The 27,947-nt window shown below is 31.7% G+C and overlaps 2 protein-coding genes and 1 long non-coding RNA gene across 23 annotated transcripts in view; 1 reads left to right on the top strand and 2 right to left on the bottom strand.

Annotated features, from left to right (window-relative positions):
• Positions 1-14,047, bottom strand: part of LOC139514501 (uncharacterized) — a 46,127-nt gene extending 32,080 nt beyond the window's left edge. For 10 of the 16 annotated variants that reach the window (XM_071303840.1, XM_071303844.1, XM_071303831.1 and 7 more), the window contains exons 1-3: positions 11,880-12,026; positions 3,000-3,153; positions 2,262-2,312 (exon numbers count right to left, since the gene is read on the bottom strand). In XM_071303840.1, the coding sequence (XP_071159941.1) occupies positions 2,262-2,312; positions 3,000-3,153; positions 11,880-11,906 (232 nt within the window). In that variant the 5' untranslated portion in view covers positions 11,907-12,026. Of the gene's footprint in view, positions 1-2,261; positions 2,313-2,999; positions 3,154-8,366; positions 8,489-11,879; positions 12,027-13,733 lie in introns of those variants that run through there. The other 6 variants (XM_071303842.1, XM_071303834.1, XM_071303843.1 and 3 more) reach the window with 5 other exon arrangements.
• A 4,859-nt stretch (positions 14,048-18,906) lies between these two features.
• Positions 18,907-24,420, top strand: LOC139514500 (uncharacterized). Its single transcript, XR_011662627.1, has 2 exons — positions 18,907-19,147; positions 19,447-24,420. It is a non-coding gene; the product is annotated as an uncharacterized lncRNA (long non-coding RNA).
• LOC139514499 (mis18-binding protein 1-like) overlaps positions 23,856-27,947 on the bottom strand; it is a 26,247-nt gene continuing 22,155 nt past the window's right edge. For all 6 annotated transcript variants that reach the window (XM_071303826.1, XM_071303829.1, XM_071303825.1 and 3 more), the window contains one exon: positions 23,856-26,518. In XM_071303826.1, coding sequence (XP_071159927.1) covers positions 26,378-26,518 — 141 coding nt within the window. In that variant the 3' untranslated portion in view covers positions 23,856-26,377. The remainder of the gene's footprint in view (positions 26,519-27,947) is intronic.

The following is a 27,947-nucleotide window of genomic DNA, read 5'->3' as shown; positions in this document are numbered from 1 at the left end:
TTTGTTAAATGTATAATGTTCAACTAATGTCTTACTAGTATCTCGATAGAGACTGTAACCCTTGAACTACCCTTTATTGACAAAATATTGTCTGATATTTCTTTCAGATTTTATAAATAGCTTGGTGTTTAAGCAGTTGTTAGAGCCTCAATAATGATAATTAACTTTTGAGCCAGTATCCTTTAGTAAGTCACTATGTACAATATATTTTCTGATATCTGTTCAGGTTTTAACCAGATGCTCCGCCGGGCCCAGCTTGATACAACCTCAGAGGTCGAACCCTAAACAGTTGGGGCAGTATGGACACAACATTCATGCTTGATACAGCTCTGAATTTGGATTGTGATTTAATAGTTGACACAGAATAGGTTTCTGACACAGATTGAATGTGGTCTCAGAACTTAAAAAAATTTAAATTGGACATTTACCTATTATGGGCCAATATCCAAAATCTAAATACATGGTTAGATTTAGCATATCAAAGAACCCCATACATTCAATTTTTGTTGAAATCAAACAAAGTTTAATTTTGGTCACTTTTGGCCCCTAATTCCTAGCTGTTGAGACCTAAACTCCCAAAAACCAATCCCAACATTCCTTTTGTGGTCATAAACCATGTGTTTAAATATCATAGATTTCTATTTACTTATACTAAAGTTATTGTTCAGAAATCATCCGTCTTCGGATGACGCCGACGACATCACAGATGATGTGATACCAATATACGATCAATTTTATTTTTATGGTCCTATAAAAACAGCTAGCTATAGGTGTTTCAGCAGTTGTAGGAGCATTAAAATTGTAAATTTACTATTAAACCTTATTTAAGAAAAAAAAACAACAGTTGGAACCTAAAACAAACTAGTTCACTTAAACTTGACCTCCATTTTGTCATCAGACACAACATATTAAAATTTGAAAAACTTTGGTTGAACGGTTCATGAGTAAATGCACGGACACCATTTGGCAGCCAACCAGCAGCTGTACCACAAATCAATAACCGATTTGTACTTCGTAAATTTCGGTTAAAAATATGTACAGATGAATATTGACTGACAATAACAAAGATTGAAAGTCCCACGACAAGTGATAACAATAAATAACACTGGCTCTTTCAGCCAGATAAGCTAAAAATGTATTCTTCTTTCTTTTAAACTACACCGTAGGGACTAGTGTTAGTTTAACAGTTAAAATTTTATAAACAAAACTAACTTGGCATCTTCATACACAAGTAAGACTATAATTTGTCTACCAGGGAAACAATGTCTGATAATGGTTTGTGTCAATTTAATTACAAATATATCAGTTTTATTTACACAAATTACAGTGACAAAGAATGGATTTAAAATGTCAATAAACAAGATAAATCTTACACTTTTTTCAATAATTCATTATGAACCTGACAATGAAAATTAATACATCCTCATAACAAATTATTATCATCTTCAGTTTCAAATAATCATTGTCTCCTCAAATAACTCTTGTTATTCCCTGCTACAATAAAAGGAGTCATTATGTTTTTAATAAATATAGGAAGATGTGGTATGAGTGCCAATGAGACAACTCTCCATCCAAGTCACAATTTATAAAAGTAAACCATTATAGGTCAAGGTACAGTATTCAAACATCTAAAATATTGTAAAGGTGAATTCAGTATGCGAGATGTGAAAGCCTGTCTTTAGATTTTTGTGTTATTGGTATACCACAAAAAAACAGGTTTTAAAGGAAATTTGAATATTTGGCTAATTTATTAGTTAGAATATATATTTAATACAGATAAATTAATACAATTACCTCATACATGATGAGATTTAAAGTTAGGTGAGTATGGGTCATACTTTTACAGCGATAATAGTTTAATTTGATAGTACAATGTACAAAATTACTATTTATCTAAGTTTCCAAGGTTTGATAGATTTTCCAAAGCAATAAAATCTGATTCAACACCAAAAGTCCAATGTAAGGTATTCAGTTCAATTATATAATCTCTGGGGTATAATTCTAAAGTGTAATACATGTATAATTAAAAACATTCATTACAAAGAAACTACAGTGTAACATAGGAAATTGATTCCAGTTATAATCTTATTCAAATAACCCCTCCCACTCAGACTATGATTAAGTCCATTTATTCCTATGTAAAAGTACATTTTCCTGTTTCAACTGATATAGAATGATTGATAATGAAATCAAAGGTGTTTAATATTTACAATCGATCTGTGTGTACCCAATAACTTATTTTGAAGGAGAGGCCTACTTACCAGAGGTAGTAATTGCGGCAGTGCTAACTGTGACTGTATGGAGACAATCGTCTGAAATACAATAGCAAGTGTCATGTATTTTTAAAATAAACCAGGATCTACTCAATACAACTTAAAAGTGTAGAGACTGCAATACATATGTTATTATGTCTATATTTCAATAACTAAAATCTCAAAAATCATATGATACTTAATTTTTTTAAAGAATTTAATGAAGGGTATCAAACAATTTTCATGTAATAAACCACATGTAATATCAAAATGAAGACTTTTTTTTTATTTCCATTTATAAATTGCTGGGAGAAATGGTTAAAATGATGAAATGTTTTTAATACATTCATCTCTCTTACATACCATATTTATAAGTAAACAGGCCAAATTAAAAATTGGTGGCCTTGAAATTCATCATGATTGTTTCATCTCTACAGTTGCTTTTCAATTACACATTAAAATAGAACAGAATGTTACAGAAAACTATGACTTATATGAAAATCTCTCATGGGATGCAGCCATTAGTATAGATTTTTTTGTATACATGTATTAGTTTTTATATTTCACGAAGTCCTTTGTGAAAAATAAAAAATGAAAAGACTAAGACTTGTCTTTACTTTCAGGCTGATTTCATATAACTTCATTCGAACTGAAGGACGAACGAATGAATACACAGACCGAAAAAACATACATGTAGGGCAATAAAATTCATCTGAAGATGGTTACAAAGAAAAAACAATTGCTTACCTGAAAAATTGGACCATACAGATTTTTGACTAGACAAGAATTGGCAGGTGGATATGATGTCATGACATTCATCCTGGGGCAAGAACTCTGGTGGTGGTATGGGAGGTGGTCCAATGAACTCTGTACAGCCATTACAAAAGTCTATAGTCATCACCTGAAAGAGAAAATATCCATGTAGCTGCAGCGGTAGGTTATTGTACAAGGAAAATCTACTTTTCCATTATCCAATAATTTTGAGTCATTGATGTGAATGGTATGACTAAATCGTCAAATCTTTAAAATACAAATAAACAAAAAATTTACATATAGAACTGGTTCTCTAAAAGACTGCAGTCTTCAAATAAATAATGTAATCAGTAAAAAATAGAATACCGGTATATTCAATCATCCAATGAAGAGTGCAAAGTGTTTAAAATACACTCTTAAAAAAAACAATCCTGTTCTACATAACAAAACATAAGTAAACGTACAATAACAAACTGTTTTCAATTATAAGAAAAAGCTTGTTATCAATTAATTAATTCCAGGCATGGTTAAATTAATCCATTTCTTGTAAAAAGCACTTTAATTTAACATTGACAGCTAGCAGTGTTAGAAGATTGATGAAAATATAATTCTATCAATACAGTCTATTATGATTAAATGGTCACATCTTTTTCTAACATTTTCACCATCTCCATCATATGTCAATAAACTTTGAAATACCATATCCCTTTTTTTAAATGTTATCTCAAATGGTCAGTTTTAGATTATAGAAAGCTGTTATGTGCTGATCCTACACATTGACGACGTAAATCCATAACTGTATATAGAGTGTACCACTTCAGATGCAGGGGCGGATCCAGCCATTTTAAAAAGGGTGGTTCCTAACCCGGTACAAAGGGGGGGGGGGTTCCAGCTACATGTCCCCATTTAAATGCATTGATCTTCCAAAAAAAAGGGGGGGTTCCATCCTGGATTATTATTCTGTGAAAAAGTGATCAAACTATACTCAATAAACTTTTACCTAGGTATTATGCTGTAAAAACATTAATATTTCAATCACCAGTATGATTTTGAACATTTCAATCATCTTATATACATAATGTATAAAGTTATAAACTTGTGATCATACCTATTTCTTCCTGATGTTTATCTAAACAAAATCAAGACATAAAGTAAACAAACAGCTGTCAGCAGCTGGATGTTACAAAAAACTTTATTCTAAAAGAAAATATAGTTTTTTAACCTCTCTATGCTGCTATGATTCCTAGTCTGGAATAGGGTTTATGGTCAACTTCCATCAAATCTCTATTCTTTGACCTAATTGAGATTTAAATGTCAAACTCATAAAGAATAAAATTCTCTGCAGGGTACAGCTTGATATGACCACAGATGTAGAACACTGAACAGTTGAGACTAAGTATGGACACAACATTCAAGCTGATTGATAGCTCTGAATTTGGATTGTGATTAAATATTTGACACAGCATAAGTTTCTGACATAAAATGAATGTGGTCTAAGAACTTGAAATTTTGAAAATTAACATTTACTAATTATGGTTCAATTTCTAAAATCTAAATACATATTGTTAGATTAAGCATATCAAAGAACCTCATAAATCAAATTAACTTTTGAAAACAGGGCCCACACTTAAAAAATAAAAATACACGATTTGATTTATTACGTATTATACTATATCAAAGAACCCCAATAATTCAATTTATTCTGAAACACAAGAGTGCACACACTGGAATGTCTCGCCTTCTTTACTAATCATTGATATTATGTTGATATTCCTAAATATAAAGCTTTATTACGACTGTCACATAAACTTAACATGAACCATGGAAATGAGGTCAAGGTCAGTTGAACCATATGCCAGGCAGACATGTACAGCTAACAATGCTTCCATACAACAAATATAGTTGACCTATTGCTTATAGTTTACGAAAACAGACCAAAACACAAAAACTTAACACTGAGCAATGAACCATGAAAACCAGGTCATGGTCAAATAAAACCTGCACGACTGACATATAGATCATAAAATATTTCCCTACACCAAATATAGTTGACCTATGACATATAGTATTAGATAAAAAGACCAAAACTCAAAAACTGAACTTTGACCACTGAACCATGAAAATAAGGTCAAGGTCAGATGACATCTGCCCACTAGACATGTACACTTTACAATCATTCCATACAACAAATATAGTAAACCTATTGCATAAAATATGAGAAAAACAGACCAAAACACAAAAACTTAACTATAACCACTGAACCATGAAAATGAGGCCAAGGTCAGATGACATCTGCTCGCTAGACATGTACACCTTACAATCATTCCATACAAAAAATATAGTAAACCTATTGCATAAAGTATAAGAAAAACAGACCAAAACACAAAAACTTAACTATAACCACTGAACCATGAAAATGAGGTCAAGGTCAGATGACACCTGCCAGTTGGACATGTACACCTTACAGTCCTTCCATACAGCGAATATACTAGACCTATTGCTTATAGTATCTGAGATATGGACTTGACCACCAAAACTTAACCTTGTTCACTGATCCAGGAAATGAGGTCGAGGTCAAGTGAAAACTGTCTGACGGGCATGAGGACCTTGCAAGCAGGGTTTCCGCTGGCGGTCGCCATTTTCGCAATTTGCGAAAAAAAAATAATTGTGGCGATTAAAATTCGTCATTGGCGAAAGAATTTGGCGAAAGAAATATATATAACGATTTATTTTCCTCCATCTTGTTTATTTACTTTTTTTCGAGTTTCTCGGACTTTACCCAATCCGAAAATACTCGGAATTCACCTTGACCTCATTAAGATTTGTACAGAAAATCAATAATCAGCTGATTGCATTATATACCTATCGACAACAAAGGACTAATTAATAAAGGTGTTGATTGAATTGTTTGACAAAATGAAATGGTTAAATAGCTTCCCCTAAATGTCACATACATAATTTATTTACCACTTAGCGACGCACGTGTTTGAAGCAAACTTTTGACGTTTCCTCTCCTGTTAAAGATAGTTAAGAAAAGAAAGCTGTTGTGACGAAAAATGTTCAAAAGCAAGAAAAATCTCTGATTTAAAACTTAAATTATCCGTTGACTTTAATAAAGGTTATTGATTAGGGAGACTGCTTTAAAGTCGTTTTAGTGACACACGTACGTGTTTCAAGCATAGTTTTACGTCTCAACTTTTTCATTTACGATGGTCAAGAAAAGAAAACTGTCGTTATGAAGAAATCTATCCAAAAGGTTAAGAACAACCCCTCAAATGAGAGTAACCCTTCAATGTAATGACTACACATGAAATGAGGGATCAATTTCATGTGATACAGGATCATACAGGCTTTTGTTTTGTTGTAAAAACCACTTCTTAGTACAAAAGGGCACATCAGTATTTTTCTTTAAAAAAAACTTTCCCTACTACGAACTATACTGGTATTATATGATAAAAATATGTCCATTAATTGTGTTATATTCCAGGACTTATATCTTCTTTATTATTAAAAGTATAGTGGCCCCCTCATTTAGAAAAGTTGTTTAAAATACAATGAATATTTTCCCTTTTACTAAGTTAAAAAAAATTATGTTCTTTTAAAGTAAATGTTTAGTTTTTATTCATTAAAATGTAAGACTCTAAACTAAGTTTGAGAGAATAATCATAGACACAATGGGGCAAAATCATCTTATTTAAGGGAAGGGGGGGGGTAGAAAAAAAGGTAAATTTTAAACGAAAAATATAATTATGTTACTTGGCGAAAAAAATAATAAAGTGGCGAAAAATATATTGTTTTGGCGAAAGAGGTGGCGAAAAAAATAATTGACCCAGGGGAAACCCTGCTTGCAAGGTATGCACATACTAAATATAGTTATCCTATTACTTACAGTAAGAGAGAATTTAACATTACAAAAAATCTGAACTTTTTTTTCAAGTATTCACTGAACAATGAAAATGAGGTCAAGGACAATGGACATGTGACTGACGGAAACTTCGTAACATGAGGCATCTATATACGAAATATGAAGCATCCAGGTCTTCCACCTTCTAAAATATATAGCTTTTAAGAAGTGAGCTAACACCGCCGCCGGATCACTATCCCTATGTCGAGTTTTCTGCAACAAAAGTTGCAGGCTCGACAAAAAACTAAACCTTTTTTTTACGGTCATCTGATCATGAAGATTTGAAAGACTTGTTTTGTTACTTTTTCTCACATAAATTTGCACCTGAAAACATGGACTTAATATTAGGGGCTTGTTCATGAACTCAATTTATGATACTCTTTTGAAAATCTTCAATGAAATTGGACAAAATTCAATTGTTGATAGTCAGAACATTTATGCATAGAGTTTTTGAAATGTGTCTTAAAGTTATTTTGACATTAGTTTATGACATGTATTAGGTATAAATAATGTCTCAGTTAAACTGATTTTGAGCTTCAGTGTTTTTTTTTTCATTTAGGTACCCTTTAATACTGTAATATGAAATAACATTACAACTGGTATAACAAAATTTATTTGCACAACATTCCCCTAATATGCTACCAACAATCTGGAAAATTTACAACAATCATTTTTTTAAGATTTAAATTATATGAAAATAATCTCTAGAAAAAATTCTGTTTGGGTTAAATCATTAAATCAAAATATTAATGCATTGTAAATACTTATATATATAACCAGTGTGCTTTTAAGGTTTTCAGTATATATCTCACACAATAAATTGAATATATAATCAATTTATTTTAGCATGGCTTGTGTTTACATTATCAGCAAAATTATCAAATTGTGTGGAAAATTGTTGCGATTTTTTCGTCATATCAAAACAACATTTGACAAAACATAAATGTAAATATTTAATAATGGAGAATGAAAAATAATACAATCCTTTGACAAATATTTGAAAGTTTGTCAATTTTAAGTTATTCAAAACAACTCAAACAAATCTATACATGTATATATAAAGTTCTGTCAGAGAAGGGTAGGGCAAAGGGGGGTAGGTAATTCATACTAAAGTATCAATGAAAGTAACATGAACTTACCCATGGCAAACCTTCCAAAGTTGGGTTAGTTTTTATCATACATTTCTTATCAAATTTCCAGAATTCAAAATGATTTCAGATTCAAACAATTCCTTGTTTTAAGCAGTTATATTACTAAAATATAGCAACTTTCACTTTACAATATATACAATAGTCAACTGAAACACTTCAGAAACTTATTCCATGTCTTATTTTATATACATGATATAAGAAACTCTATCCCTTTCAATGAAAGATGTGCAAACAGTTCAACCAGCGACAGACCTCACTGTGTTCAAATGTAAACATGGTAAATGATTCTAAACGAAAAGTACTCACTTTATTATATCAATGCAAATCCACTACTTATATATAATACTAGTATATTTTAATGATTTTCAGATACGTTTGTCCATTTCTACTTCCTGCCTTAAATTAATTTGTATTCACTATAGCAGATTAAAAAGATATGTATCATTTAATCCAGAACTATCAACACAGCATCAGTTCACCATATGTCAAATTAGACAAATTAATCCTTTACTTATATTTGAACTAACATGAGCCTACATCTGCCTAAATCTTGTGGTTTAAATGTGAAGTTAAAAAAGAGAATGTAATTATATAAACATGATAGAGGAGTGGTAAGCATGGTAAGTCTTACAAGAGTCATTTGTCACGACACTCAAGTATTTTAAAAAAAACAACATTGGAATAAATATAATGAATGCTCCCTTTACACATGTGTCACAGAATATAAGTTCCTTCATAAGTTCCAAAAGGAAAAATTATTCTGGAATATTATTTCCACAGGAATAAATAATACAGTAAATGATCCTAACGAATAAATAGTATAGAATATTTGTTCCAACAGGAATAGGTATTATGACTTTGTTTATAACAAAGTTTCCAGACAGTGGAACTTCTGTTAGTCGGAACAAATATACGTTGACAATACAAATAAATTTTAAAAAACTTTTTTTTTTAAGTTTAAGTTCAATTGTCACCTAAATATCAATATATCTATTCAAATCTTCTCCAACCTACAAACATTTTTTCATATCAGGTATGTCATGTACATGTATGTAGTCTGTTATCTATTTCTTGCATAATTAAAGAAAAAAATTCTGTATCACATTGCACATGACACAAAAAAACAATTATTTGATTGGCTTACCGAGCATCATGAAACAATACTGTATTTATTTATTTTAATTTGAAGCCATTTTGATACATTTATTACCAGTAGACTTCAAAAATAAAACATGGACTTTTCTAGAGTTACAAAATGTAACATCCACCCATAAAAGAAAGACATAGGTTTAACAACTTATGAGAATTAAATATTGATATCTACATGTACTGTGGAATTATCTATTTTCATTGGTACCAATAATAATTAACGTGGATAAAGGAAAACTTTCATGTTTAAGGATATCTATTTTCATGGTTTTGCCAAAGTCTGCACACAAGCCTATAGAAAATGTGTGATTCATTGTACATTTAATTTCGGTGTTCACCTGTACCCAGCCAGGAAATCCACCAAAATTGGTATCCAACAAATAATAATGAATCCACAGTAATTTAAATGATAATAATAAACCTGCAGAAGGCTGGTTAATTATTATACTAAAATAAAAATAAAAAGTTAATAATAATTCCAACTCTCATTATCATGACTATTTATGGAACCTATAACAATTCACATAAACATGATAAATAACACGAATAAGTTGTTAGTTTTCTGAATACTAAGTTTCATTACATTGGTTGCAATGAATAACATACATTACATAGATCTATCTCCCAGTGAAAAAAAATCTGATAATTTCACATGTGAAATAAACAAATGTTTGCACCTGTCCTAAGTCAGGAATCTGATGTACTGTAGTTGTCGTTTGTTTATGTAATTTATACGTGTTTCTCGTTTCTTGTTTTTTTAAATTTCATATAGATTAGACCGTTGGTTTTCCCGTTTGAATGGTTTTACACTAGTAATTTTGGGGCCCTTTACAAATGTATAGCTTGTTGTTGGGTGTGAACCAAGGCTCTGTGTTGATGGCCGTATATTGACCTTTAATGGTTTACTTTTTTTAAATTGTTATTTGGATGGAGAGTTGTCTCATTGGCACTCACACCACATCTTCCTACAAAATGTATCTATGGTTATTTAACTCCTCTGAAGTCAAATCAAAGTTCACAATTTACCATCATATGAAACGAGTTTCTGGTGTTTATGATGTAAGTCCTCTGTGCAAGTTTTGACATACATGACTAACTACTAATTCATTATATTATAGACAACATACATTTCATGTGATGATTAACACAGTCTTCACACTGAACTGCTAAATCTACAGGCCCGCAGCTCAATTTAGGAAAATTTTTAGTTAGATTCTGTTGGCCTGTAGATCTGATTTATACAGGCCGAGAGCAATTTTACCAGCCTGGGCTGCCACTTGTGGTGAAGACTGTTAACAGATCGAATGCATTGGCTGATGATTAACAATTAAGTTGAGGTGATGAAATTTAATATAACCTAGCCTTACTGAAAAACAATTAACCCCAAAATCATGACAATGAAAAATAGATAGACGTCAACACAACAAAAGGTGAGTCTGCTGCATTGCTAGTGATAAATACATGTAAAGGCCCATAAAAGTTTGTTTTTTTATCTCACTGATCATCCTGAAATGCACATTACACAATTTAACTTAGAGATATCAAGTACTTGCTAGGACTACTTCAAGGGGGTATGGTACAAATGTATTTTTCTGTCAGAATCAGAATTTTTGGGGGGAAATTTTCGACGTTATCAAACAAATTATTTTTTTCAAAATTTAATATGGGGACGGAGTCCCCAATAACAGTAGAAAATTCAATTAAAAAAAAAAAAATACGGGAAAATTTCCCGAATTTTTCATTGTACTAATGAACTCAAAATCGTTCAAATTTTTTTTTGTCGTGTTTTGAAATCCCGGACCTGCGCAGAAATGTACAATGTACTTCCTTTTTCCGGTCTCGTTTGTATGAAACTTTGAGTAAAATATATATTTATCAGCCTAGTATAAAATAGGAAGGAACGCGCAATACCAATTTCATTTTTAATAATTCCTTGATATGAAAAAAACGTTACCTGATGATAGCGTTTCTTTGTTTACATTGCATATGACGTCATAATTTAAATAACGTCACAACTAAATCCCTAACAACAGAACCAAAATCGGAAACGTTACGGTATTTCCGTTTCTTTTTTTTTTAAACAAATATTTAAGTTACAAAACAATAATTCATACAGACTTCGTCCCCATTTACAGGTAATGCCTGCCTCATATTACTTTAAGGTATTGGGGGAAAGAGCATTCAGAACAATTTTTTCATCAAATTGAGGAACAGAACTTTTTTTTAAGAAAAATCATACCCCCCCCCCCCCTTTTTTTTTCAAGTTTTATAAATGGTCGTAACGTAATCTTTCCCGACTTCACAGATTGTCTGTACTTTTATGTTTTTTCCATTTTATTTGTTATACCTAACATCAGACATTACAAAGAACATTCTCAAAATGGTCGATTAATAATGAAAAAGGATTGTCGTGGATAAATCACAGGGGCTTGTTACAAATGCCGGGTTTACTATCCATACGAACCCCTAAAAAATACTATTTTTTTAGGGGTTCGTATGGATAGTAAACCCGGCAAATGGATAGTAAACCCGGCAATTGTAACAAGCCCCTGTGGATAAATATCGAAGGTCCTCATCGCCATCGAGCCAAAATTATCCTGAAACTGAATAAATTTTATAATTGACAGCTATTTAAAACTGAATCAAGACACTTATTGAGACAAATCTTACCGTATCCGATTTAACTGGGTCTGACATCTATTAATCCCAAGTTTTAAATGTACTATTTGTTTTGCATTTTTTCGTTTCATTTACAAACAAACAACAACAAAAATTTGAACATTGGTACCGGAAGTTGATGAAGCTGATTATTTATGGAACTTGTCTGGACCTGATATGATATAACCCGTCGGAAATTGGAAGATTTTTTTTCTAAACATTCATCGATCTTCGTCAACTAAAAAACAAATCCTTCAGGGGCGGATTCAGCCAGTTGAAAAGGGGGTCCCAACCCAGGATAAAGGGTGTTCCAACTATACGTCCCTATTCACATACATTGATCTTCCAAAAAGGGGGATGGGTTCCAAACTCCAGGGGCAGAACCCCTTCTGGATCCGCCACTGTGACCTTAATGACTCCTTAATGTCAGTTATCCAAAATTTTGTAATTATATATAAAGTAAGAAACGTCAACATTTTTTTTTAAATTTAAGATACAATCAGAGACATATTATATGTCTCTGATACAATGGAGAAAATACTCTACAAGATAATTTAAACATAATTATATGAGATTGTTGTTGACATCTTGTCCCCGATTTGTGTTTATATACTCCATGGTTTATACAGCAATTCTTAATAAAGACATATTTTAATACTTTATTAAGATATGTAATATATAAATTAAGATGTTACTCATCAAGTTCAATACATTATATATGGACTTGTTAGATAATGACACTCGGGCTTCGTCCTCGGTCAATATCATCTGGACACGGGAGTCCATATAAAACGCATTGCTCTCGCCATAATTAGATGTAGGCAGATGTGGTATGAGTTCCAATGAGACAACTCTCCATCCAAGTAACAATTTATAAAAGTAAACCATTTTAGGTCTAGGTACGGCCTTCAACACGGAGCCTTGGCTCACACCGAACCGCAAGCTATAAAGGGCCCCAAAGTTACTAGTGTAAAACCATTCAAACGTGAAAACCAAGTCCACAATTGATAGATATGTCTCCGGTCATACCATATAAATCCTTGTTGTACCAGAGACTACTATATAGTAGTCTCAGGTTGTACTTATGAATCTAAAGTGTCTTTAATTCTAACAACGTATAAGAGGAATGACAGTTATAATTTGGTGCATGATGTCATATCCTTGGAAGTGTACCTGGTGCACGTCGTTACAGTATAATTCGAACAACAGTATAATTCGTGTAAAGTATGTGATGAAGAACGTTCGCATATCATTTTCTAATAAAGAAAGGTTTGTTCAACCGCCAAGACCGGCTACTATTATATTATTAAGACCGTTACAGATAAGTATAATGAGCTCGCGTTTGACGGGTCATGTGAACCGACAAACAACTATAAACATTCCAGCCAAATAGAAGTAAAATGATTATTATTATTTTATAAAGCCGTACAGATAAACTAGTTAAAACATAGACTGCATAATAACAGAATCACCAGCCTCAAGGAACATATATGTTGCTTTTCTTTCAAGGTCTTTTGGATTTTTTTTAATTTTTTTTTTGGGGGGGGGGGGGGTAGATTAGGGACAATTCAAGTGTACGGATTGTTTTATTTTTCACGTGCATCGCCTTTGCTACGAATATCCGTTAAAAACTTTATTTCGGGAAAAAAAATCTAGAGATAAATGCATTGTTGTGTATTGTTAAAGGAAACAAATCGCAGGTAGACGGATGAATATTAGAATGATATTTCGTGACTTTTCCAAATCCTAGCTTTGTATGAAAGCAATCCTTTTGCAGAGCCTAATTTGTATATGTTATTATAAATAAAGAGCTAAACACATTTATTACTTAGTTTGTATCATACTTATAATAAATCAAGGTCTTACCTTTAATGTAAATAATAGTACAACATACAGATATAGATAATACTAGCTGTTTGTAACTAGAAAAGTACTTTTCCTCTCAATCTATAGAATTGAAATATTTTTAAGAAATGTCTAAAATTCCCAACAGAATTCGAAAAATTATTCACACGACATTTCACTCATACATGTATGGAACAGGAAGACAGGACATGTGTCAGAATTTGAAAACCTCACCTGAGGGCCAAGTGTACATTATATATGTTCGTTTTCAGATGACGAATGGATGAGGTTTGGAACAAATGTGTATACGACTTTATTATATCTTAATTACAGTATTATCAGCAGGGAGCGACCAATTTCAAGGGTTTCCGGATGTGCTTGTACTTTAATATTTCTATATTTCAAATTCTTTGTTTAGTACTACAAAGCATGATATGTAACAATGATTTTTAAATGACCGCAAATAGACGACACACCAGATTGCATCTTAATATTATGAGGACCTATTACACCTGTATGTATAAAGACATGTCATTTATGAAAAAAGTTGTCAAAATAAAAGCAGAAATTGACTATATACCCACAAGAGTTATAGGTTAGAGTCACACGAGCCGTGCAGATTAAATCCTATATACAGACTTGCTTGGTCAATAACTATAACATAGGCGGATCCAAGGGGGTCTGCGGGCCCGGGCACCCCCTTTCGTGAGAAAAATTTGGTTGATTATATAGGAAATCACTGAAGCATGACTGGAGCGGCCCCCCCCCCCACCTTAGGTCAGTCAGAGGCCCCCCCCCCCCCTTAGGAAAAGTTCTGGATCCGTCACTGTATAACATATATACACTGAGGGGGAGGACAGGGGTAAGGGAGACAGAGAGAAAGGGGAAAGGAGAAAGGGGGGAGAAAGGAGAAAGGGGTATGAGAAAGGAGAGGAAGGCTGGGAGAAAGGAGAAAAAGTTGGAGAAAGGAGAATTTTTTTTAATTTATCTCAAAAGGAGATGTTTTATTCTAATGGGAGAAAGGGGAACGGGGGTAGGAGAAAGGAGAAGAGGGGTGGGAGATGGGAGAAGGGTACCCCCTGTCCTCCCCCTCTACACTAGTCTGCCGATATTTTTTCTGAACAAAGCGAAGATTCTTATTTGATCATAATCACGCGGGTGACAATGCCATGCAATAACAACAACAACAACAACAACAACAACAATACTTTATAACAACAATACTTTATTTTAAGAGGGTTACACAGTTAGCTATATAACTAATCTTCCCTGAGGCCCTCATCATGAGAAATCAAAATGCAAACATATACATTGCAATATAGCACTACTAGCGGTAAAAACGTTACTTAGGCTGACCTGACATAGGTGCTCATTGCATTCAATGAAAACTAATTTGTATCAAATACGCACTTTCTTTTGCCAAGGATCATGCTTCAGTCTCTGCTTCTCGTGTACCGATAGTGGTGAACCAGCGACTCTTTTCACAAAGAAAAATCTTACGATTGAAATGTTCATGACTTGCAATCTAAAGTGATCCAAAAGGAGGTCAACATGCAAGTTCACGACGATTCTTATCTGAGTGATCCCAATTTAATGACAAAGAATGCGAAGAAATGCTAGACCCCTTACTCTGCTTCAATTCTGATGTTCAGTCTACACTGTTGTTCAAAACTACATGAAATCAAGGAAAGGGATTTATTCTGATTTAGAGTAATTTCTCGCAATTTCAAAAATTTTATCTCCACCTGGTGTTTTTCAGAAAAATGTACATGCAGTTCTTGTAAATAATGTACTTACTTGCTGCCCCATAACTTGATCTCGAAGCTGCTGTTTGTTTGGGTTTTTTTTTATGTTTTATCTTTTTGCAGTTATTTTTATTTTTTATTTAGCCATTTATTTCTTTTGCTTATGCATTACCTTTGCTATAGCTGCATGCAGTCTTTTGTTTGTGCTTAAAGTGTTTAAGTTTGCATGTGCTACTATATATGTGCTGATATTAGACATTTGTTTTAATATATCTTGCTTAGCTTTTATTCTGCATGTGCTATCTATGTATTAATATATATATATATGTGATGTCTGTATGTTTGTGTTGTATGTGTATCTGATGTTATTACATGTATGTTTTGTTTATTAATATCAGTCGGTCAAAGAGCTCTTAAGAGCTCATGTTCTTTGTTATTATGTATATATGCAGCCCGACTTTAAATAAAGATTACTTTACTTTACTTTAATTTGATTGGCTGATATTGTCCTAATAAATTTCAGTACAATTTTTTATCACGTCAATTGGAATTATCTCCCTTATTTATTACGCCAATTGAAATTATCTCCCTTATACCATTGACCTAATAAAAAAAAATGAGTTGCTTTAATCATAATATTTTTTTTATTTTTCATAGTTTTAGATTAAATATCTAAAATATATTTGTTGGTGTTGTTCTAAAATTTAATTTCAATATAATAATATGTAATATAACAAAATCAGGATAAATTTGTTACGCAGTGTTCAATTGTCTTAATACGAAATTTATCGGGTCAATAAAATTCATATCGGGTTTGGCTTGGCTTCGCCTCACCCGATATGAATTTTATTGACCCGATAAATTCTCATATTTAGGACAATTGCATACTGTGTAAATAATAATATGCCTCTCTAAAAATTGGTTAAAATTAGACCAAAGCTTAATTTACTTTGCAGATTTCTAACTCATATTTACGGTTTTGTAATTAGTAGTTACAATAAAAAAAATAAAATAAAAAAAAGTGTTATCTACAGGATGTGAATTGTATTAACCAAGGATTTGTATAGTCTAACTACACAAATCCTTGTATGAACGCATGTTTAACCCACATTTGCGATTCAAAACTCATAATAACGACTGAAAATATATAGTTTTTATATAGTGTAAAAAAAAAAAAATTTCATGATTTACCCGACAATAAAACTTCTATTTGAAACTGGGTCATCTACTGTCAAACCCATTGCCTCGGCTGTTTTGTATGACTAGGGATTATAGACGCTGCCCTAATGAATAGATACTGAGTAGTACTACAACGTAAGTTATTTCATATCGGTTGAGAATAAGACTCTCTTATTGGATAAATCGGGGTCACATGGCATTCATTATTCTTCAGTAATAAATTCCATCGGTCATTAACAGAAAAAACGGACCAGAAAACTGGTTGTTAACGAACTTTTACATGATATGACCTGTGGGGCGTGGTTTCCGTCTGATATTGACCGTTGGGGCGTGGTTTCCGTCTGATAATGACCGCTAGGGCGTGATTTCTCTGTTAATGACCGTGGGGCGTGGTTTCTCTGTTTAGAGAGATTTACCTTTTATGAAACATGTTCCTTGATTTTAATATTATATTATAAAGTTGTTGAATTGTTTATTATATGTTTTCGTTAAATATAAAATTAAAGATAACTTGATTAATATTCATATACTGAAAAATTGCACTAAAATGAATGGCAATATTACTACGACTGGTCTTCACTCTTTGTCATAGAAATCGTACAACAACTCGAGTTCGCTTAAGGCATTTTGAATTTACGAGAATTTTCCATAACATGGTTTCTCAATGAAATAAACATAATAGTTCTTGAAAAACTGGTCATTATCGTGATACATGGACTACCCGTAGGACAGTGGTATTGACTGCGACAGCGATAATGACCTCGCCTTTGGTTCAGTCATTATCACTATCTTAGTCAATACCACTGTCCTGTGGGCAGTTCATATATCACGATAATGACCAGTTTTTCAAGAACTATTATATAATTAACGGCCGAAAATTTCGTTCATAACACAGAAAAATTCGTAAGGGTTCCACGGAACCCAGTGTCTCGCCTACTTTTGCTGTTAATCGCAGACTCAACAAAAATGAGGAAAAACATCAATAAAAATTTCCCTCTCGATACTGTCTTTTGATTGAAAGAAGCTTCCAAGTTTGGTAAAAAATCCAGGATAGTTTATGAATCTAATAAATGTTTTATAAACTTTAACTGCAGACTGTATGTAATGTTAACTGGAAGAAAAACTAAGTCCATTTATAAGTAAAATACGGAAAAAGTGATTTATTTTTACAAAATTTACTTCTATATAATATCTTATGATCAGAAACAAGCTTTAATTTGTCTAAGTTTGGTAGAAATCCAGGATAGTTTAAGAACATTATAAAAATTTTAAAAACTTAAACCACAAAGTTAAAATGTTTTGTTTCTGGCAAAAAAACTAAGTCCATTTATAAGTAAAATACGGAAAAGTGGTAATTTATTTTTACAAAATTTTCTTCTTGATACTATCTTATGATCATAAACAAGCTTCAGTCCAAGTTTGGTACAAATCAAGGATAGTTTATGAAAGTTATTAAAATTTAAAAAAAACTTTAACCACAGAGTGAATGTAATGTTTCCTCGCAGAAAAACTAAGTCTATTTATAAGTAAAATACGGAAAAAATGGAATTTTATTTTTACAAAATTTACTTCTGGATACTTTCTTATGGTCATAAACAAGCTTCTGTCCAAGTTTGGTAGAAATTCAGTATAGTTTAAGAAAGTTATTAAAATTTAAAAAACTTTAACCACAGAGTGAATATTTGTGGACGCCGCCGACGACGTCGTAATGTAGGATCGCTTAGTCTCGCTTTTTCGACTAAAGTCGAAAGCTCGACAAAAATGATCAAATTTGATAAAAATGCACATTGGGGTCACCCACTTGTTCAAACCCATTGCCTCGGCATTCCTAAAGGCCGAAAATGTCGTATGAAACATTGAAGTAATAGCTATACGTTAGGGTTCTGTTTATTATCCCTAGCCATACAGAACTACTAAGGCAATGGGTTGGAAAGTAGGTTTCCCCAATGCAATGCGTATTTGATCGAATTTGGCTATATTTCTATGTTTCGGACGACATTTTTGGCCTTTAAGAATGCTTACCCAAGAAATTCTTTACCCTCCCACTGTAGTACTATGAAGTAGCTATTTATTAAAGCAGTCTATAATTCCTAGTCATACAGAACTGCCGAGGCAATGGGCAATGCTATTTAAGTGTGTTGATTTGAGCAACACTGATATAATCTAATGTAGACGAAACAGGTGTTTGATGTTCCAAATAAGCATATATTTGGTATGGTTATTTTTTCTGGGAACAGTATATCTCACATGATCCTCGTTTTTTTTTTTTACTTCCTCTTCGAGACTGAGCAGTTAAATTGGTAACAACACTGTCATTTACCATCTGCAATCAATGTAGTGAATTTAATCAATTCTCTGAGAATGGGATAAACTCAACATAGATACAAGGACTAAAATTGTGTACCTAGACACACATTTCGTACACAAAAGACTTGTCAATGACGCTCTAAATAAAAAAAAAGTTAAAGAGCATTGAGGACTCAAAATTTTGAAAGGTTTTGTGAGACACAGGTAAGGTTATCCATTCCTTGGGTAGAAACGCTCAGTTATTCCAAAGATACAAAGTTTTGTAATAATATTATAATAATGACCATATTAATAGTAATTCATGGTAACGGTGGTGTTGACCCAATGGTTAATATACTCATCATAGATACCAGAATTATAATTTTGTATGCCAAACACTCATCTTAGTGACTCGAAACTAAAGCCATGACTGCTGGCCAACCTGCATAAGTTATCTATTCTCTTTTCTGTAAATATAATTTGATTATGACTATGTGATCCCTCATTATCATTTTTTCTTGCAGGTTCTTTCTTTCCACAATTCAGAACATATGAAACACTTCAAACTGCTCGGATATTGTTTAGTACCATGGACAAGTTTCTCAAGTTAATCATCAGACTGGATTCAGAAAATTCTAGTCAACCTTGATGCTAAAGCAATAAACATTAAAAGAACCTGAGGAATACGGTTTTTCTAAGGTAAACAAAAATACAGTGAACTTCGTTTTAGTTGTTGCAATAAGGTCTAGATATTTTAAGCGTTTTTTCTCAATTGAGACAACCATCCACCAAAGTTCAAATGAAGTTCATGTAAACAATAATTCATAAGGAAGACAAAAATGTTACTAGTAGTAACAGTTGTGTAACATTTTAAGCACCACCTTGTATAATAATCATTCATTGCAAGAACTTTTATTTCGTTCTCATTTGGTCTGGGATATGCAACCCACCATTAAGGTTAACTCAGCAGTGTTATGTGTCAAACATATACCTCCTTAACCATAAAAAATTTAATCTATATTCCTAATGTACAAATCTGGATCCACTGGTGAGCGATTAATGAAAACATTTCAAGGAAATTGGTATCTAGTTATCCTTCCAAGATATCTGTCAGTCAGGGTCAAACTTATGACTAATTACATTATACGATTAGAGCAAAATGACTTGAGTGTGTAGGTAAAGGTAATATATTTGACTAGCTTGCTTGCTAGATGAACTGTTAAATCATTATAAGCCAAGGTACCACCTTCTTTTGGGAGGAATCAATTGTTAAGCACATAATCAATCAAAAGTAGGAACAATATATAAATATTGTGAAATCAGTTTTAAAAGTTAGTTAAAAAAATATTGTTTCAGGTTAAAGTTGTGTTTGATTTTAATCTATTACTTCTGTTCATTTGTATATATGTCGTGTACATGTTACTATTTTGTACAAGTAATTACCTGTACAAAAACTTTGTTATAGTAATTACCTGTACGATGACATCATACAAGTTATTACTTGTACAAATGTAATTGTACAAGTAATTACCTGTACAATTTTTGTTGAGAAAAAGATAATAACTTGTACAACATGCACGCTTTGAGTTATATTTGTTTCTTGCGTACGCTTCCTTCTGCTTTTTAAGGAAATAACCTCAGCTAACATGACACCTTGAGCAAATTGGACTTAGCAATTAATTGCCACTTTAAAGGGGCACTAGCTATGAGATATAAAAAGTCTAATATATGATATTGTTTGGTAAAAATCATTAATGAAAGTGAAATAGTGAAATAATTATTCGCTTTTAGCAGCCAGTATGGTTCAATTTTGTCAAAATAAACGAAGAATCAATGATGATAAATTATTCACTTGCAAGTGAATAATTCGACCTCATTGAATCTGTATTCATGTGAACTTCAATTTAACCTATTTGATAGAGATGGATAACACGCGAATTGTATGTGCGAAGTTATTTAAAGGACAAGAATGTCGACTTTGAAAGGGAAACAAAGGTATATCATTTGATTGACTGATTCGATCCACAAACAAATCATTCTGAAATAGGTAAAAACGAATATAAACAAATATTTTTAATCTATAATATGAAATTAAACAGACCTAGAAATATCCTATAGCACGAGTTTGCTTAATCATTTATATCTATGTTTATGTTAACATCGCTTATATGTCATCAGATGACTTTGAAAGTTAATTGATGTCGTCTTTACTAAAATACACACGAAACAAAGCTACGTATTATTATGCCTATGCCCTGATAATTGTTTATTTAAGACTTTTAATAACTTCAATAAATGTTTTACATTGTTATAAATCAAATACGAGAATTTAAGTCAAATTGGTGAACATGAATTTGACAACAAGTGCTCCTTGAATACGGACTACTACCAATGATTTTGATTTATAACATTTACAATAGAAGGAAATATTCAATCATTCTTTGATAATTGGGTTTTAATTATTATTATTCTGATTAAGATTTTACTTGGTTTTTTTTATGGAATTGCACTTCTCTACATGTATTATATCATTCAGACCAATGTCAGATGTTCTCATGTGTACATGACTTTATGTTTGATTTTCTCTTCAAACGGACACCTGATGTTTAAGGTTAAATTTAAGCCGTGGCTGCTCTTAACAATTTTTTTCAAAATGTTCACACATCTGATTGAGAATCCTGATCATTTCTCTGCTGATATTGGCAAATTGTTAACTCCTTATAAGTTTTGAGCATGCCTCCATGACCAACTCCAGAATGTGATGTTCTAATTAGTAGGTAAAGTTCATCAACTATACAAATAATTTCGTCTCCTTTGCAAATGAGTTTTTTTTTAATTCCTGCTACATTCAAAACGTCTCAAGAATTATTTTTTTTTAAGTGCTGTTTTTGGAACTTAATTTTGCTTCCTTTACATTCCTTATAGTCAATCTGTATCCTTCACGTGTGAATACTGAATGGTATTATTACAAGATTTTATTGTCATTTTTTTCAATTTATTTATTTCATCATGAAATTTCTTTTCTACGATGTTTTCTATCTTTACACTTTAGTTATGCCTATTAAACTTAACAGATTTGCTAACACATTTATTACTTAAAAAGTACTCAAATGTTTCAAGTTTATTCTTTTGCATGTAGGAATAAATTATTCGTTATAAGGAAATTTTTTGTGAACAGCAAATAGCCCTAGAAAGAAAAATGATTTGTACAAGTTATCATCTTTTTCTCAATAAAAATTGGACAAGTAATTACTTGTACAATTGTATTTGTACTAGTTATAACTTGTATGATGGCATCATACAAGTAATTACTTACTTGTACAAATTTTTTGTACAATTAATAACCTGTACAAAATAATAAAATGTACACGACATACAGATTGTTTACATGTGTAATTCTAAATTACATTATTGTTTAATGGATTAAAAAAAACTTTTCATAACCTTATAGTATTTAATAATGGTATAATAATCTTTGATTTTGATGTGTATTTTTATAAGAGATAACTGCAGCATGCGTAAAAATAAAATTGGTGGCTTCAAATCTTTAAGATGTTCCTCCTACCAAGTTATTGTAAAGATGGCATTGTATTGTTTTGAAATAGACAAATCAAACACATCTCCAACATGCTTGAACTATATTTTCAGTTTTGATTGAGAAAATATTCCTAAACTGGTTTCACAATGTGTATGCACTGTTCTTCCTTTTGATTGTTTCTCTACTTAACAATAATTTTTGCCGCCGCCCAAGGAAAGGTAGCACCTTAACTAATAATGATTTCATGATTAAGCTAGCAAGCAAGCTTACCAAAGATATTATTTAACCTACACACACACTATCCGATTTTGGGGGGTTCGCAAAACCCCCCTGCTTGAAAATCTTATAATTTTTGTATTAACCATTTCTTGTTTTAATGTTATCTTTACTATAAATTGAATATCTAGCACTGAATAGGGTGACACATTGTCGCTACACTCCTTTAAATATACACATGTCATAATTACATTGGCCTGAGGGTAACTTGATAATCAATGGCAAGTATCCTTATATTTTATTACTTTGTTGGTTTTATGATTAAAACAACGTTTTTTGTTAGCTTGATTTTAAGAAAAATACTTTTTCACCCTATCATATATAAGAATTTTTGTTTAGAAAATGACACTTGCTGAATCTAAGGATATTGCAAACTTTATTTCCACATCTGTACCTAGTGCTCAAATGTATAGCATTCTAAATGAAAACTGGAATCCACCTAGTTCTTTTCCTTTTCATAAACGTGAAATGTACGGGTTAAAAAGGTGCTTCTAATATGTGTGGCTGCACTATTTCCCATGCGTTGTCTATTTAACTTCACAGGACGAAATTTATTGCAAATTTTGTGTTTTGTTCGCTACTGACGACAACCCTGGACAGTTTGTTAAAAAAACACGTTCAGAATTGGGTAAAGCAAATGGTGAATGTTAATCTCACAAACAAACAAAAAAATACCACCAAACAGCCTTATTAAGATCACAAAACTTTACCAACACACACAGTCTTCAAAAATTGAGCTCCGGGCCTGTAGTTTTTATAGTTCATCGTGAAGACTGCACACATGATAAGATGCGGCTAGAGGAATAGATGCAAAGGGTGATACAGCAATTGCAAATCAGGTAGATACGATCTGTAATTAAATAATTAAACTAATCAAAAGTTTATTTAGAGTAACCATATGCCGGATAAACAAAAAGTGTGCCATTTATTGAAAAACATATGGTTTGGTATAACAAGAAAACTTCTCTAGTGTTCAAAAATATTTCTCACAAAACCCCCCCGCTTCAAGCTTTGGATCCGCACCTGACACAAGTCGTTTTGTGGCAAATAATTACAGCTATTTCATACAATGATTGGATGATACGGTATAATTAATATGATCAAATAATGTAAAAGCAATTGTTTTAAGCTTTATTAAAAAGCAGTCTTTCACCAGATGACATGTGTCCTAAAATTGTTAAGCTATTTCATTTAATTGATTTCTAAAATAATAATAAAAAAACCTTAACAATGAAGTAAAATCACTCATCTGAGAATTTTCTTTCAAATTTCCTTCCAGAGCATCTTTTAATAACTTTATGGTCACTTAATTCTTCCAATACATTGTACATTTGTACTTAAAACATATGAAATTGGTTAGCTATAACACTGGCAATATTAGTTAAGATAATATAGATGCAAGCAGCACATGATAAATCTAATTATTATCAGAAAATATTATTTAACAATACAATGTAATAGTAAGGAGTTATGGTATGAGTGGCAAAGAGACAACAATCAACCAGAGTCCAAATGATGAAGATGTAAGCAACTATAGGCAATAATCAGCAAAATCCACATAGAGAGCTATAAAAGGCCTAATAGTACAAAATTTGAAACAGTTGAATAAATGTGTAATGATTGAAAAAAAGAGTCCAAATATCAAATGTCTACAGACTCAACTCCCAAGAACTTAAAATAACATGCCCGTTTCCAATTATCTGAAAATTAAAAAATTTCCAAATTCACTAAAACATGACAGAGCTCCGCATAAAATGAAATACAACGATGCAAATATATGTTCCTTTTCAATGAAAAATACTTTATCCAAAACTTGAATTTTCACCTAAAATTTAAAAATTAAAAAATCTAATGTGACTAAAAGGGATGGTGTCATGGTGACTAATTTCTCCATTCAATCACATCAATCCAAAAAATTACCAAACAAAAAGTGGGTTTCTGGCAGATCAGAAAAGTGTTAACACTTTATATCTTCTTCTTCCTTTATAGTACAGGCCTCCCATGGCAATATTATTGTACTTACTTATCACTGTCAAGCTGCTGATTAACAGGAAGTAATTTTGTTCACTTGTACATGTCAAAAGTGTGATAAAAAAATTAAAGTTAACTTAACATAATTAAAAAATTTAAAGTATTGTCAAACAGGAATAGAGTGTTTTACAGACCTGATAAGTGCTATCATGTTACACTAATCACTTTTTAGCTGCCCATCAAAATATAAAGCCACTGTAGGACCTGAGAAAATGTGATTAAAACATTTTTGGATGAACAAACTTACAGATGAACAAGCTGAAAGCAAACAGCCCACACTCCTAGAGTGGAGATATAGTTTAAGGTCTTTGAATGAGATTTTCATGTATGATTGTATCATACAATATTGCATTATACATATAAGTAGATATTATTCAATTTTAAAGTCCACAATTTTTACATTAGTTTTAAATTACACTATATACATATAAAAGTTGATTCTTTACACTGTACATGTAACAATTATAGAATAACAATAAAAAATGACAATAAATTCATTGTAAAATTAATGGACAAGACAACTGTTTACTGTATATTAAAATGAATCATTCTTAAAATTAAATTATAAGACTTTTTACAGAAACCAAATTAAAACAAAATTGTACATGCTGAAAAATCTTGCCTGCATAACTGATTACGGTTTTTGACATCAAGGTTTACTACAGATACCACACCAACTTAACATTATAAATGAACCCCAAAAATGATATCAAGGTTAGATGGACATGTACATATTACAAGAACTATATAGACAACAAATAGAATTGATAAATCTGATCTTTACTTGAATCTATCCTTCTTTTTCCAATTATCAGAGAAATGGATCTCACCGTAAAAACATAGCTTTAATCAATGAACCATAAAAATGAGGACAAGATTAAAGTGATATGAATCCAGTGTGATAGAATTGTATACTTGGCTATGATGCTTTCAACTTGCCAGAGTAATGTACTAATTTCAAATTAGGTGGAGCACAACTAATCTAATGATTAAAGAAATGAAAAACGCAAAAGTCAATAAATGTGTGGGGCCTGCTATACTACTTGTGGAACTAAAATGCACAAGTTCAAATGCAACAACAAAACAAATATTATCAGAAGACATACACTTAATCTGAAAACTTTACATTTGAACAATGTAAAACTTTAAAAGATACTGACACAAACCACACAAACTCTTTGAAGCTAAAATAAAGGACTACAACACCATACCAAATATTAAAAGTCTGGTATAAGCAACACACTATAAACACACTTAATCAGGAAACTAAACATTTAAATGATGTAAAAAAAATAAAAAAATTGCAGAAACATTATTAAGGCAGCGAAGCCTCAAATCATCTTTGAATGCTAATGCAAGACCATAAAAATATCAATGGTCAATAATTATTACATCTTGGATAAAAACTTATTAAAGTTGATGCTACTGTAGAATAACTTACTAAGGCTGGGGATGCCGGACACAACTGGGATCTATGCAAGAAAATGAATGGAAAATAAATATAACAGTTGATAAATCTAAATAAAATCTAATATAAATGCCAGCAAAAAAATAAAATGATTGAATGATGAAATAAAAGTGTATGGGTAAAAAATGAATCCTCTTTATAATCAATTCTCCATGTCAGAGAAATAATAATCAGCTTCTTCATCTGAGTTGTCATGATTTTCTGAAGAGCTTGCATCATCCATGAACAAACTCTGGCTGTCAAATGACTTTCCAAACAAATTCTTGGTGGGTGATGCTGTAGTCTGTAAAAGAAGAAAACTTATTACTTTCTACGAAAGTAGTCGATACAGAAATAAAGGCAACAGTAGTATACCGCTGTTCAAACTCATAAATCCATGGACAAAAAACAAAATCAGGGTAACAAACTAAAACTGACGGAAACGCATAAATATAAAAGGAGAACAACGACACAACACTACAATGTAACTAACACACACAGAAACGGACCAAGCATCAGACAAAATCCCACGAGAATAACAAATATAACATCAAAACCAAATACATGAATTTGGGATAGACAAGTACTGTGACACGTCTTATCGCAATGTCAATTTACACTCAAAAATAAGAGAAAACAAAAGACGCAACGTTAAATTGTAACACACACAGAAACGAACTATAATATAACAATGGCCATATTTCTGACTTGGTACAGGACATTTTTAAAGGAAAAAATGGTGGGTTGAACCTGGTTTTGTGGCATGACAAACCTCGCACTTTAATGGCAATGTTAAATATAACATAGAAATGACAACATAATATTACAGGACTACAATACAAATAAATAGGAAAACGTATTAGACAAAGAAACACATGATTAATGAATAACAAAAAGCATCAGGTTTAAAATTTAATACGCCAAAAACGCGCCTCATCCACACAAGACTCACCAGTGACGCCCAGATATAAAAGATCGAAAGCGAAAAAAAGTACAAAGTTGTACAGCACTGAAGATCAAAAGTTGAAAAAGGTTGTGTCAAATACGGCTAAGTTTGTATGCTTGGGATAAGAACATCTGAATTATTTAGAACAATTAATGCTATTGCAAACAGTAAATTTTATCAAATGAATATAACAGATATACATAATGAAACTGAAGTATTAACTCATTACATAAAACAAACACGAATACATAATGAATGACCAACACAGAATAGACACACCCGACTCAGTCCAGGCCTCAACGCAGTAAATATACATACAAAACGTACAAAATTTAATTGCATATTCATCGTTGCAAAACTTTAACACTCTTAAATTATGCAAAATATGAAAACTGTAACTGTGAACATTGGACACTTTTGTGGGTTGTTATTTACATAGATTTAATTCACAAATTATCCCATGGAGGTTAAATTATCCCATGGAGGTTAAATTTGTGAATCGCAATATAACTGTTTTCTTGAAATAAATATTGTTAAATATCAACCTTTGGGTATTTTCATCATTTTACATGATTGCAAAATCTGCAAAAATACCCCTGCTTAAAAAAATAACATTTACAGTATAGTGATTCCTTCAGGCATAGTTACAGAAAATTACATTCAACGTAGAAACTATTCATTTAATTATATATTGATCTGAATTCCATCACATAAATTCATCAAATGTTCCTTGAAAATTCTTTACGATTGTTATTTACTTTTTTCATTTTCACAATATTGTACTTAA

Source organism: Mytilus edulis, chromosome 3 (genome assembly GCF_963676685.1).
Source record: "Mytilus edulis chromosome 3, xbMytEdul2.2, whole genome shotgun sequence".
NCBI classification, from domain to species: Eukaryota; Metazoa; Mollusca; class Bivalvia; order Mytilida; family Mytilidae; genus Mytilus; species Mytilus edulis.
The sequence above is the reverse complement of the archived record's forward strand: the minus strand, read 5'-3'. Positions and strand labels throughout refer to the sequence as shown.